A 14017-nucleotide genomic window follows, 5' to 3' on the forward strand; every position below is an offset into this window, starting at 1 on the left:
AGTGGTGCTGGGGAGGGGGAGGTTTGCCTTGGCCAGCTCTGGCATTGAGGCAGGTGTCTGAGCCAGCTTCTAGGAGGAAGGCAGGGTGGGTGCCTCTTCTGGTTGGGGGACCAGTAGGTGCCAGATTCTCCTGGGAGTTGGGGTGGCTGGTTGAAGCCAGGGGTCAAGAGCTGGTGGGATGAGGCCTTGGGTTCTAGCTCTGAGCATTAGCTGAGTGGTCTTGGACAAGCCACGCAGCCCTCTCCTCGGTGTGCCCACTTGTAGTACGGGGACATAGCACTGGCTACCTCATAGAGGGTTATTATGAGGAACAGTGAGACAGTGCATGTGGAACATTAGGCCACAGTGCCCAGCACATGATAGGTGCTCAATAAACTGTGGCTGGTGTAGTTAGCACCAGCCAAGGGGGGCAGCTGTCCTGCCTTCTCCAAGGAAATGCTTCTGATACTTGCATCCTTAGCCAGTAAGCTCAGGGGAGGGGGAGTCTGGGTAGGAGGAGGGCGTGAAGCCCAAGGTAGGGCTGGCGGGAAGCAGGAGAGGGGTTCAGAAAATGTGGCTCTCAGCCCTCTTAGGGCCACTGCTGGGCTGGCAAATTCCCTGCCTCATTGGCCCACCTTTTCCTCAATCACAGACGAAGCTAGTGAGCCCAGAATGGGCAATGTCTGGACTAGGCACCGTTACCACTCTGGCCCCAGTGACAATTGGCCCTAGATGTGTAAATATCTTAGGCTTGCTTCCTCAGGTCCAGGGGCCAGGAGAGAGTGACAGTCATGATTCCCAAAAGGCCATGACTTTTTAGCCTGTACCCCTACCCCTGTGGAGGCATGGTTTGGAGGGGGGTCCCAGGGAGCCTGATTGTATTTAATATTCTTTTCTGGGAGGAGGGAGGCAAAATGACCAGCACACTTTGCCCAGTGGCTTGGCCAGTGGGTTATTCATTGTCATTCCAAGTTGATCAGGTAATAGGATCCATCTATCATTTTATCAGTTCATTCAGTTGCTCACCCATCATCCATCCATCCATCTACCTACCCACCCACATCTACCCATCCACCTACAAAACCAACCAAGTAACCGTTCACCATCTGCCTATCAGTCCATATCCATACCATATCCATCCATCCATCCGTTCTTCCTACCCACTATTCATCCATGCACCATCCGTCCATGCTTCCCACCATCCATCCATCCATCCATCCATGCATCCATGTATCCATGTATCTACCTGCTCTCCCACATCTACCCGTTGACCCACAAAACCACCCAAGTAACCACCATCCACCTATGTATCCATATGTATGTCCATCCATCCATCCATCCATCCATCCATTTATTCTTGTTCTTGCTATCCACTATTCATCCATGCACTATCTGTCCATGCTTCTCACCATTCATTCATCCATCCACCAACCCATCCATCCACCATTCATTCATCTGTCCATCCACCATCCACCCATCCACCATCCATCCATCTGCCCATCCACCATTCATGCTTCCATCCATTCACCCACCACCCACCATCCATCCATTCCTGAACCCACCATTCATCCATCTATCCACCCACCATCCATCCATTCATCCATCCACCATCCACTCATCCATTCATCCACCATCCATCGTCTACCCACCATCCATTCATTCATCCATCCACCATCCATCCATCCACCCATTATCCATCCATTCATCAATCCAGCATCCATCCATGCATCCATCCACCATCCACTCATCCATTCATCCACCATCCATTCGTCTACCCACCATCCATTCATTCATCCATCCACCATCCATCCATTCATCAATCCACGATCCATCCATGCATCCAACCACCATCCACTCATCCATTTATCCACCACTCATTCATCCACCCACCATCCACCCACCATCCATCCATCCACCATCCATCCATCCATCCATCCATCCATCCATCCATCCATCCATCCACCCATCATCCATCCATTCATCAATCCACCATCCATCCATGCATCCATCCACCATCCACTCATCCATTCATCCACCATTCATTCATCCACCCATCATCCACCATCCACCTACCATCCATCCACCATCCATCCATTATCCATTCATTCATCCATCCATCCATCCATCCATCCATCCACCATCCATCCATCCATCCATCCATCCATCCATCCTTCATCCACCATCCATCCACCCACCCACCCACCATCCATCCTTCATCCACCATCCATCCACCCACCCACCATCTATCCATCCATCTATCCATTCATCTTTCATCCATCCATCCATCATTCATCCACCATTCATCCATTTATCCATCCGTCCATCCTCCATCTTCCATCCACCATCCATCCATCCACCCACCCACCATCTATCCATCAGTTCATCATCCATCCATCAATTCACCATCCATCCACTTATTCACCATCCATCCACCATCCATTCATCCATCCACCCATCCACCATCCATCCACCATCCATCCTTCCACCCACCATCTATCCATCAATTCATCATCCATTCATCTATTCACTATCTATCCACCATCCATTCATCCATCCACCCATCCACCATCCATCCACCATCCATCCACCATCCACACCCATCCACCATCCATCCACTGTCCATACATCTGCCATCCATCCATCCATCCATCCATCCATCCACCATCCATCCACCATCCATCCATCCATCCATCCATCCATCTACCCACCATCTATCCATCAATTCATCATCCATCAATCTATTCACCCTCCATCCACCATCCATCCATTCACTATACAATTATCCGTCCACCCATCAGAGACTTCTGGAATATCTTCTCTGAGCTGGGTACTGAACACAATGCGTGTTGTCTGACTTTCTGGGCTTTTGCTTATCTCTGTGGCTCTGTCCTTATGTCACTCTCCTTCCCTGTCTCTCTCTCCGTCTGTCCCCATGTCTGTCAGTTTTCGTCTCCCCTGAGGTCATGCCCCTGCCTCTCCCTTTCTGTCTGGCTGTTTTTCTCTCTTTTGTCCCTCCCTGTCCCTCCAGGTTGACTTCCCCTCTCACCACTCTGTCCTCCTCCTCCCCACCCATGCTCTGGGGCCTCTCCCTGCCTTCCCTGCACCCCCAGGGTGACTCCCCTCAGGCCCCAGTCACTTGCGGTAAATGCCTCATCTATCCCCGTCTCTTCCCTCCACTCCCCACTCAGGACTGATGCTTTCTTTTGATGTGACACCAATGAGGTGATGTCTGGGTTTTGTTAAATGTCATAAATAAATTATGAATCCTCTCTTGGGCGGGTGTACTGCCCCCCTTCACCAGCATAAGCCCTGTCTCATGGGGGGAGGTTCGAGGACTAACGGCAGCCTGAGCACTGCTTCTTGGCCAGCGTCTAGGGTGGCCCTGAGAACCCCTGGCCCAGCAGTGCCCAAACTAGAGACCGCTGCCCTCTGCGCTTCACCACTGCCGCCCTGACCCTCCTGGGTCTCGCTGGGCTCTGCCTGCCATTGCTGAGCCCCTGCAGGCATTGTGTGGGTGCTTTGCATTCACAGTTTTTACTTCTCCCCATAGCCCTGGGGGAAAGGCTGCCATATTAGGGCCATTTCACAGATGAACAGAGAGGCTCAGTCGGGAGGGGACTTGCTGGTATCACCCCCAGGAAGGGTAGCATGAAGCCTCTGCTGCCCCTGTTACTCCCTCCTCCTGACCCCCTGGTGGCCTTGTTCTCTGCTTGGTGCTGGTTGGGGAGTCCGGGTGGGGAACAGAAATAGCCCCTCTCGGCCGGGCGCGGTGGCTCACGCCTGTAATCCCAGCACTTTGGGAGGCCAAGGTGGGCGGATCACGAGGTCAGGAGATCGAGACCATCCTGGCTAACACGGTGAAACCCCACCTCTACTAAAAATACAAAAAATTAGCCGGTCGTGGTGGCGGGCACCTGTAGTCCCAGCTACTCGGGAGGCTGAGGCAGGAGAATGGCGTGAACCTGGGAGGCGGAGCTTGCAGTGAGCCAAGATCGCGCCACTGCACTCCAGCCTGGGCAACAGAGCAAGACTCCATCTCAAAAAAAAAGAAATAGCCCCTCTCCCCAGGTCCTGGAGAGAGTGGTGGACGTTGAGTGGGGTCCCTGTCCTTGGCAGGTTTGCTGGCCTTTGCAACCTGGTGATGGTGTTCTCATCCCAGCTCCTGGCTTGGCCCCCTGCAAATCCTTCGACCACCCAGAATCAGATGACCTAACTTTCGCTCCACAGTCACGTGCCTTCCCCTTGTTTTGATCACCTTGTGTTTGCCAAGTGCCCTGGCGGCTGCGTCCTTGCTCTGCTGCTGCCCCTCCCCAGAGGAGTGGGGGGCTGGAGCCTGGGCCTGGCAGAGCTGTGGGGCTGTGTGCAGGGGGACTAGTGTGGTGAACCAGCCTTGACCCCCTTGAGGGACCTGTGACCTTCCAGACCACAGACCAGCCTGAGTCACCTCAGTGTCCCCAGGGCATACACCGAGCCGGTTTACACAGCGTGGGCTGTTTCAATGCTGGATTCTGGGAGGGTGCTGGGGGAGAGACTTCGCAAGGGGGTGGGCGCCCACTGCCTGTGTTCAAACCTGGCTCCACCACTGCCAGCTGTAGGACTGAGATGTAGGTAAATAATGCGGTCCTCTGAGCCTCAGTTTCCCAATCTGCGGATGGGGATAAGAATAGAACCCATCTCTGAGCCAGGCGTGGGGGTTGTGCGTGTTGTCCCAGCTGCTCAGGAGGCTGAGGTGGGAGGTCACTCGAGGCCAGGAGGTTGAGGCCTGCAGTGAGCCGTGATCATAACACTGCACTCCAGCCAGCGACTCTTGTCTCTAAAATAAATAAATAAATAAATAAATAAATAAAGCCCGAAACCAGAAAGAATAGTACCCCTCTCTGAGTTGCTGTGTTGAACTGATACAAATTAATCAGTCCTAGGTACTTTGGGCCTGGCACGAGCCTGGCAGGTGGTATGCAGTTATCACGACTGCCGCTATTGCAATGCACTACCCTGAGAAGGGCCCACCTCATCGGTCTGGCCGCAGCCTGCAGTGGCTCAGCCTAGGCCAGCCTGGGGGTCCCACAGGGCTGAGCTGGCGCATACTGGGAGCTAGAGAGGGGCTGAGGGAGCTCTGCAGGAAGCAGCAGAAGGTGCCTCTCCTTCCTCTGGTCAACTTGAGCCCCACCCTGCCTCCACCCCCAGGAGGTGGGTGATCACACGGTAATGGGTCTTAATTAGAGCAGGCTTAGATCCATGGAGCCTCAGGCCCTGGAGGGGTAGGGCTGGTGCATGAGGGCACTGCCAGGTGGGCCAGAAGGGTGGTGGGGCAGCCACGAGGGGCCAGGAGCTGGCAGGACAAGGAGTTCTGAGGTGAGGTTGCTGCTCCCTGGAGCCCCTCACCCGGGACGGCCAGGATGCCACCTTAACACTGGCTGCATGCTCTGCATCTTGGAACCTTCTGGGCCTCTGCTCTGTCCCCACCAGATGGAGCCACAGGGAGGAGGGACTGGTGGGCTCAAGGGCACAGGCTGGGCTTGGGGAAAGGCTGACCGTGCAGTTGCTTGGATGGTGACCCCCAGATCTGGTTTTAGAAAGTTCAGGGCCTGCTGTGGGAGCAGAGAGTGTCCAAGGGCGGGAAGGGGCTGGGGCTTGGCTGAAGACGGGAGTGTGTGGGGTCGGGGGGGGGCCGGGCAGTGTCACAGAGAATCAGGCGTGTGGTGACCTCAGGGCCACCTACCAGAAGCCATTTGGGGAGAGGAAGGGCCCATCAGAGACAGAGATAGGCAGGGCTGAGTCCCCATCCCCGTGTGCCAGCTCCAGAGCCTTCTTAGAGGCAGGTTGCACCAGGCAGAGGCCTTGGGCTGTGAGGTCTTCTGGGAACGGAGCTGGGGTCTGTCCATGGGCAGAGGGTCTGGGACCTTGTCCTCGAAGGCCTGTTCTGGGCGTGGGTTAGGGCCAGATCTGGGGTCCCATTTTGTCCTCCTCTTGCCCATGGGCAGATCCCAGACTTCCTTCCAGAACTTCTGGCAGCCACCTGTGCATACCGTCATCCGTTCTGTTGGTCAGGCGACCAGTCAGTGACCATGTGCTGGGCTGGGTTTCCTAAGTCTGGGACCACCCTGCTGGAAGGGGACAGCTGGGAGGAAGCAGGAGGGAGAGGCCCCCCCTCGAGATTGCATCAGCCAGAGCCCGTTACATAAGCAGTGCTGGGCACCGCCAGGGTGTGGGGGTGGCTCTGCCCAGGCGGTCTCCTGCGGTGGCGGGGGAGGCGGAGGCCGGGTGGTGGAGCGGGCAGTTGTGGACTGGCATCCCATCGGCTGCCCCACCACAGACAGCTCCCTGCCAGCCCTGCCACTGCCCCACTGACATCTGCTCTGCAGGACGACTCTGAGGGGGTCCCCGTGCACGTTTTCAGCTGGTTTGAAAAATCCCCACCTTCCCACACTAGTGATCAGAGGAATGGGGCGGGGTCAGCCGGAGCAGCCCAGCCCCTGCCCCTGGCTGCGTGGGGCCTGACCCACGTAAACCCACCTTGGGCGGCCCTTGCTGCTGGCTCCCCTGTGTGCCCTAGCCCTCCACAGGGTGCCCTCCCTGTGTGGGAGCCCCAAGCACCTGGCCACCCTTGAGGGAGGCCCTGGTGCAAAGAGGCACCAAGACAGTGATGCAGCCCCCACCTTCCACTGGTGCAAACACCTTCCACTAGTGCACACTGGCCCTGTGGGATGCAGGGGTGGGAGGGGCGTCCGCTCAGCCACCAGAGCCACCAGTGCCCCTGAGGAGTGGGGACAGTGGGGCTAAAGCTGCACCCATAGTGTGGGCAATGGGAGCCCCAGAGACCCAGGATAGGAGCCCTCCCGTCCCCCTTTCCCCGCTTAGGACTCTCTGGGGGTCCCAGGCCAGGCGGTGGGGGCCTGTGTGGAGGGTGACAAGTGAGTGTTGGGTGCACATGCATATCTGTGTGTCTGCATGTGGCGAGTGTGTCTGAGCCTGTGGGCCACACTGGGGGTCGCCTCGAAGCCCTTTTGTTGACCCAGGGGTCACCAGGGTCACCAGACTTCCTGGGGGTTCAAACCTGGCTCCACCACTGCCAGCTGTAGGTGGTTATGATCAAAAACTTCCTCGGGGGAAGGGGCTCTCTGTCTCAACTTGATCCAGCAGGGACACTCTGCCCGCTTCCTGGGTGAAAGCCTCCTGGTGGCCCCAGGACCTCTTGTCCTCTCGGGGTCTCACTGGAGGCAACCCTCAGACTCTGAGTGACACTCCCTGTTGTGTCTCCACTGTCACAGAGGGTCAGGCCTGGGGTGTCCATGGCAGAGGATCTGAGGCTGGGGGGCCTCTCTTTGCCCCTCGGCTTCCCCTGAGTGCTCCTGAGTGCACAGGGGATGGTGGAGAGCGAGTAGGACAAGCTGGCTGGAGCGCTGGGGCCGCAGGCTGGCATGAAGGGCCGGCTCTCTCGTGGGCCCTTCTAGAGGACTCTTGGAGGTTCTTCCCTTCTGGAAGCCTCCTTTGCCCCCACGGGCAGAAGTGTCTCTACTTTGGATGGTTTGATTCTTGCTGCTGTGCCTGGCAAGAAGACCCTCCCCACAGCCCCTACACGGCTCATGTCTGGTGCCTGGAACTCCAGGCTAGGCTACCTTTTCTCTATCCTGATTTCCCAGATGAGCGTCAGACCCCAGGCCACTGCCACCACAGCAGGGGGTCTCACGTCACACCCCCCAGGACACGTGGCAGCCCTTCCTCTGGGTTGGAGGTTGAGGGAGGCAGACCTGGGACTGTGGCCAGTGTCGTCAAACATACTCCCTTCCCGAGCCTGCCTGGCCAGGGCCCCCTCGGCCTTTGGAGTCAGTGCAGGTGAGGGCAGCTCCTGAACACCCACATGTGCTGGGCACGGCATCTCTCTGTGGACTGTCACAGCTTTCTAGTGCCCAGCTGGAATGTGCTTGGCTTCCTGTTGTGAGTGTGTTGGAGGTGGGGGAGTGTGGACCTGTGTGCCTGTGTGTGCACAGGTGCAGGATCCAGGAGGAGATACGATATGATCTTGGATTCTCCATTAAGGTGGCATCCTGTCAAACCCATGGGGTATCCTGGCATCTTCCTTGTTGAGTTTGTCCTGCAAACCCCTGGGGTCCTCAGGTATGGGACCCGAGTGTCCCTGTGGTCCACAATTCTCTCTCTCTTTTTTTTTTTTTGACGGAGTCTCACTCTGTTGCCCAGGCTGGAGGGCAGTTGTGCGATCCCAGCTCACTACAACCTCCACCTCCTGGGTTTGAGCGATTCTCCAGCCTCAGCCTCCCGAATAGTTGGAATTACAGGCGCCCACCACCACGCCCAGCTAATTTTTGTATTTTTAGTAGAGACGGGGTTTCATCATGTTGGCCAGGCTGGTCTCAGACTCCTGGCCTCTGGTTATCTGCTCGTCTCAGCCTCCCAAAGTGTTGGGATTACAGGCGTGAGCCATTGTGCCTGGCAGGTCCAGCATTCTCGAGCCACCTCCTGGCCACACCGTGGTCCTCTCTCTGGAGGGGAGAGATGGGCCTCACTGAGGTCTGTACTCTGCTCTATCGGCCCGACTCTTTCCTGGTAGAGACGCTCTGTTTCTCGGGCAGTGATGGCAACAAGGCAGTTCTGTTTGTTGTTCATGGAGGTTCAGTTTTCTGAACACTGTCTTATCAGGGGCAGGTGGTTATTGTCCCATTTACAGAGGAGGGAAGGAAAGGCCGGGAGGTGAGGTGATGTCACACAGTCCCTAGAGCTGGGGCTCCTGTCCTGTGTTCTCCCACTTCACCGGGTTTGGGGAGGGCAGGGTGGCTGTGACCTGGCACAGATGGGTGTCCGGGGGTCCCAGCTTCCCCAGGGCTGGCTCTGCGTCTCCAGGGCTCTCCTGGAGGAAGCTCAGGGGTAACTGCTGCCACCTTCTGATTTTTCCAGAAGAAGAAGATGGTGGTCTTGAAGCCTTCGATGATTTTTTCCCTGTGGAGCCCGTGAGCCTTCCTAAGAAGAAGAAACCCAAGAAGCTCAAGGAAAACAAGTGTAAAGGGAAGCGGAAGAAGAAAGAGGTGAGGGGCAGCACCTGCGCCGGTGAGCTGGGGGCTGCTGGGGTTGTGGCTGCGTCTGCCCAGCCGCAGAGGAGGGCTGGGGTCCCTGGACCTTGGAGTTTGAGGGTTTCCGAGAGCTGTTTGATGAAAAACACCATAATCAGTTTCTCGTATGAAGCGTTGTGCACGGAAGCCTTTTTAAGACGTTGGTGAGCTGTCCTGTTTCCAGAGCAGGATGTTGGAGTGTCATTTTTCCTTCCTCCCGTTGTCCTATCCTGTGCGGGGGACAGGGCTGGATTCCGTCGCCACGGTGCCTCCCTACCTCCCTGCCCCACTCCCTGCTCCGTAGCTGACTCCGTCCCTCTCAACTAAAACCTGATGAAAGTGAAGTGAGTCGGAGAAGAGAAGCAAGGCCCCGTTTAGGGACAGTCACCTGCAGGTGACCTCTGCATTCCCATCACTTTGTCCCTGGTTCTCGGCTGGTTCTGGATGGGTGAGGCTGCCGCATGCTCCGCTGCCTCCGGTTGGCAGGGTGTGACGGTGTGAACATGTCCCTTGTCTTCCCACGCTGCTGGGACATTCTGAGCGTGCTTCTCTGTGCTTCACGCGGGCTCACTTGATCCTCATGATCAGCCCTGGAAATTGGTGGCATGGGAAAGATGATCGCTGGTTGGCAGATGGGGAAACTGGGTTTGCAGCTTAAAGTCCTTCCTACTTGGTCTAGGACACTGAGGTCTGCCATTTCCTCACTATATGCTGTCTGCTTCCTTCTGGGCGTCTCCTCTGATCCTCCAAGCCACCCTATGTTGAGAGCAAAGGCAGGCACCTCACTTCACAGATGAGAGCGGGGGGCTCAGAGGTGCCCTGGCCTGAGGTCACACAGTGACACAGTGGCGGTGCTGAGATCTGAATCCAGGGCTGTCAGCTCCACCAGCCGCCCCTGCCAGGCGTGTTTCTCTCCTCCCACCTGCCCTGGGGGGACCTGAGGCCAGCTCTCCACCTTTCTTTCCCCCTGCCTAGAGGGGACTGGCCTGGCCCCACCTTGCAAGTGAGAGGCCCAGGGAGGTAGCTGGTGAGGTGCAGTGGTGGTGGGGTGAGGTGCTAATGCTAAGGGGGTACCCTTGGCAGCGCTGGGCCCGGATCTAGGCCTCCCTGCAGAGTGAGGTGGGGAGGTGGCTGCCAGAAGAGCTTAGGGGTGGGTTTGGGGAGCTTGTCCCAGGCTGGAGACGCTCCCTGCTGTGAGGGTTTCGGGAGGGCCTGTTGCGGGGGGTGCACCATGGGCCTGTTGTCCCATGAACAAGGTGAGATCACTGGAAGGCTTCGAGCAGAGGAGGGACTGATGTGACATGACAGCCTGGCAGCTCCCCTGGCAGCCCTGGGGAGGGAGAGATGGTGGTGGCGGGGGGGAGGGTCCCTGCCTTCGCCTCTGGGCCTCGGGTCTGCGCCCCATTTCCACCTCCCTGGCTTGTTCGGGTACTTGGAGGCATTTTGGGGGGCTCTGAACTCTACCTGCAGCCTGTGGTTCCTCTTCTGGTCTGGGTGTCAGCCTGGGGACGTTGGGAGGGCAGAGCCCTCCCTGGACTGTGTCCTTGGTCCCCACGGAGTTCAGGGACTGCTGGGGAAAGGATGGGGCTGGGAGGTGTTAGCCCCAACTCTCTGGCCAGAGTTTCCCCGGGTGTGTCCCGCCCCTGTGCTCTTTGCTGGGGGCGGCAGTCAGCACCTCTCACCCACCTCCTACTGGCCCTTCTCTCCCGGCCCCTGCCTTGTGGGGCCTCTGCAGCCCTGGGCTCTCCTGGGAGAGCTTCCTGAGTGTGCTCTGACTGTGCCCCACGGCCCCCTGGTCCAGAGCCTGTGCAGCACCCCCACTGCTGCCACTCCGAGCCCCTGCCCCCACCCCCACCTGCTTTGCAGCCAATCCAGGCCCTTCTGGCCCTCTGTGCACACATGTGTGTGCATGTGACTGTGTGTGTACCACCCTGTCTTCCCCTGGAGAGACCCTAGCCCCTCTGCCCAATTCTGCTTGCCTTCTCTGTTGCCCCTCAGCTCTGTGCCCCGTCTGGCACAGTGTCGGGGATGGATGTGTGTGTGTCCCTTCCCAGGAACCCCCCCTTACCACTGGGCCAGCATGGGGGCTGCATGGGGAGGATTTGTGAGGTGAAGGGGGCACCCGGGTCTGTGGAGCTGGGTGTGGAGGCTCCTGCCTGGCCCATCATGCCCCAGAGACTCCCAGGCCTGCACTCTGAGGCTCTTGCATCTTCCCCAGGGTCTCAAAGAGGGTGAAGCTCCCTGTCCCTGCTATTTGATGGGGAAGTGAAGATAGGACAGGGGAAGCGGGGAGTGTGTGCCTGGAGGCTGCCCCAGGGAAGGAGAGGCTGTGAGCCAGCTCCTTTGCGAGGGGCTCCCTGAATTCCCTGCTGAAGCCCCGCCCTCCTCTTCTGCTGCCGTGGCCGCTGTCCCCTGGCCCCAGAGGTCGGTCTTTGTGCTGGGCAGGGGATAGATGGCTCTGGGGCTGCAAGGCCCTGGGATGAAGGCACCGAGACTGTCTGGTGGAGGCTGTAAAGTCTTGATCTGCTGCCGTCCCCGCCCTCACTCCTCAAACCTGGGCTCCATGGGCTCAGGGTGATGTGGATTTTAGGACCCCGAGGCCTCGTGGTCCATGGCAGGGACTCCTACCTGTGCACCGCCTTCCCACCTCCTCTGAGTTAGAAGCTGGGTGGGAGTCTAGGCCAAGAGGGGCAGTGTCACCTGGTCCTGGGTCTCAGGCCACTGGGCTGGGTGGGCATGACTCCCAAATGCAGAAGAAGGACCCAGTGGGGTGCAGCAGAGGCCTGTGGGAGCCCTGTGGGAGCCCCCATCCCTCCCAGGTTGGGCTGGCTCCCCTCCTGTCTCCTGGGCTTAGGGTACAGCACCAGCCCTGGCTAGGAAGGAGGCTTGGGAGGTGGGCAGCGCCTGAACGGTGGCGGGGCCTGGGGGCTGGGGGCCAGGGGGTCTTTGAGACCTGGGAGGGCTGGTTCTCTGACTCTCTCATTCCCAGGGCCATGATCACGCTGAGCCTTCCCTTTTCCAACTGGCCCAGGTCTTTCCTCCCGCTTCTTTCTCTGACAGTATGTTTTTGTTTTTGTCGAGGTCCTTATCTCTGGCTCTTGTCTGTCTGTCTCTCTCTGGGTCTCAGACTTGGTCATTCCCTCTGGCCTGTGCTTGGTGTCCACCTTGGTAACCTCTCAGCATCTCCTCTCTCTCCTTTGCCGTCTTTTCTCTTTTCCCCCTCTACCCTCATTTCCCTCCCTCTCATTCGCTCCACCCCTTCCTCACCCTCTCTCCTTCTCTCTACTGAGATGCAGTTCTGGTTCTTGGAAGGGGAAGGGGGCTGGGATGGACAAGAGGCCTCCAGAGTTGCCCCTCCCCTGCATTCAGAGCCTGGCTCGGGCCAGCTGTCAGATCTTAGGGGGTCTGGAGCACACCGTGGCCCAGCTGCCGGGTGCCCCCTTGCCCACCTGCCTGGCAGACTCGAGGCCCCAGGATAAAGACAAGGGGATTTCACCCCTCTGCCCCTCTCTGCCTCCAACCAGGTGGCTTCAAGATGACGGGGTGAAGGGGCCAGGGCAGGTGGGCCGCAAGCAGCAGTTTGTTGGTGAGGGGAGGCCGGCAGCAAGTCATGGATTCTGATTTACATAAAATAACCGGGCTGCAGCCGGAACCTAGGCATATGTAGATGAAGCTCCCTGTCAGACCCTAGCGAGCGCAGGAGGGAGAAATGATTTCAACCTGTACTGCAGCGGTTACCATAGCAACCAATTATTCAGTGCTAAATTATAACTGTTTATAACACTCGTGAATGGGAAGGCTCCTATTTCATTCTTCCCTTTTCCCTCTCAATCTTGAAGGACCCCAAATGGAGAATGACCCACTCTCTGCACCCTTCCTTTTGAGTTTAAATGTCTCCTTTTTCAGGAGATGCGGTGCGTGTGCGGAGCATCGGGCCTAGAGGGAAGGGAGATGGAGGTGGGAGGCCTCTGCCAAGAAACATCTGCGGAGCTGGGAAGGAGGAAGGGCGGCGGGACTGTCCATTGGGATCCCCAGGGCCACGACCGCATGCTGTGCCCTTAGCAGGGTGGGGGGCTCAGAGCAGAGACCCCTCCTGCCTGCCCCTGCCTCCTGGCACACATAGGCTGGGCATAACATTCAAGGCAGCTTTGCAGGTGGAGTTCATGTGGGGACTCCACATCCACTAAGATTCTACTGCTAGCTGGTAGGGCGTCCCCTGTAGTCACACCTAAGGCTGCTGCAGCCGAAAGGTCAGTGCCAAGGTCGAAGGCCAACTGTCATCTGTATCTTCATGCGTGCAGTGTGATTTGATGGCCCTCAAACCTTAGGGCTGGGTTGGTTCGGGGGCTTAGTTAGGGACTGATTGGTCTGTGTCTCTGTCTCCTCCCTTGCACGTGGCTTGGTCTACGAGCCTCTCAGTATGTTCTGAGATACTGAACTGCGAATCTACCTCTGGTTCTTGATCGTTTTTTTCCTTCTTGCCACTGGATGATGCTCCGTCCCTCCAGGTCCTGCTCATGGGCCACTGCTCTGCTAGGTGTTTTCAGAACTATTTGCAGCTTTCTCTGCAAGGAGAGATTTTGGAAAAACACCACAAAAAGGAGGCCTAGTTCTAGAATGTCAAAACAGCTGGATGCAGGGTTCTGCCCTGCACCCCCACCCTCGGCCAGCCCCTGGTAGGGGAGGAGGGTTCAGGTGAGATCTGGTGCAGGTGGGAGGCCCAGCTGTGCGGGCTCCATGTGGTGGAGGCAGGGCAGAGGCTCAGGGCAGGGGAGGCAGGTGGGGACTTGGGAGTCAGACCCTTCTCTTCGACTGGGCTTTCCCCAGTGCAGGTGGATGGAGGAGGGAGAGAAGTGCACCTGCTTCCAAGAAATGAGGGCTTTGCTGGCTTGCATGAGCCCCAGTGGGTGACAGCAGGGCAGGGGCCACAGATGGGCAACAGACATGCCCAACGTCACCTGAGCCCATTCCGTGCC

General features: G+C 57.7%; 1 protein-coding gene across 4 annotated transcripts in view; it reads left to right on the plus strand.

The window, feature by feature from the left end:
* Window positions 1-14017, plus strand: part of CHD5 (chromodomain helicase DNA binding protein 5) — a 79142-nt gene that overhangs the window by 3129 nt on the left and 61996 nt on the right. For all 4 annotated transcript variants that reach the window (XM_054441787.2, XM_054441808.2, XM_054441784.1 and 1 more), the window contains exon 2: window positions 8890-9017. In XM_054441787.2, coding sequence (XP_054297762.1) covers window positions 8890-9017 — 128 coding nt within the window. The remainder of the gene's footprint in view (window positions 1-8889; window positions 9018-14017) is intronic.

This window comes from Pongo pygmaeus, chromosome 1 (assembly GCF_028885625.2).
Source record: "Pongo pygmaeus isolate AG05252 chromosome 1, NHGRI_mPonPyg2-v2.0_pri, whole genome shotgun sequence".
NCBI lineage: Eukaryota > Metazoa > Chordata > Mammalia > Primates > Hominidae > Pongo > Pongo pygmaeus.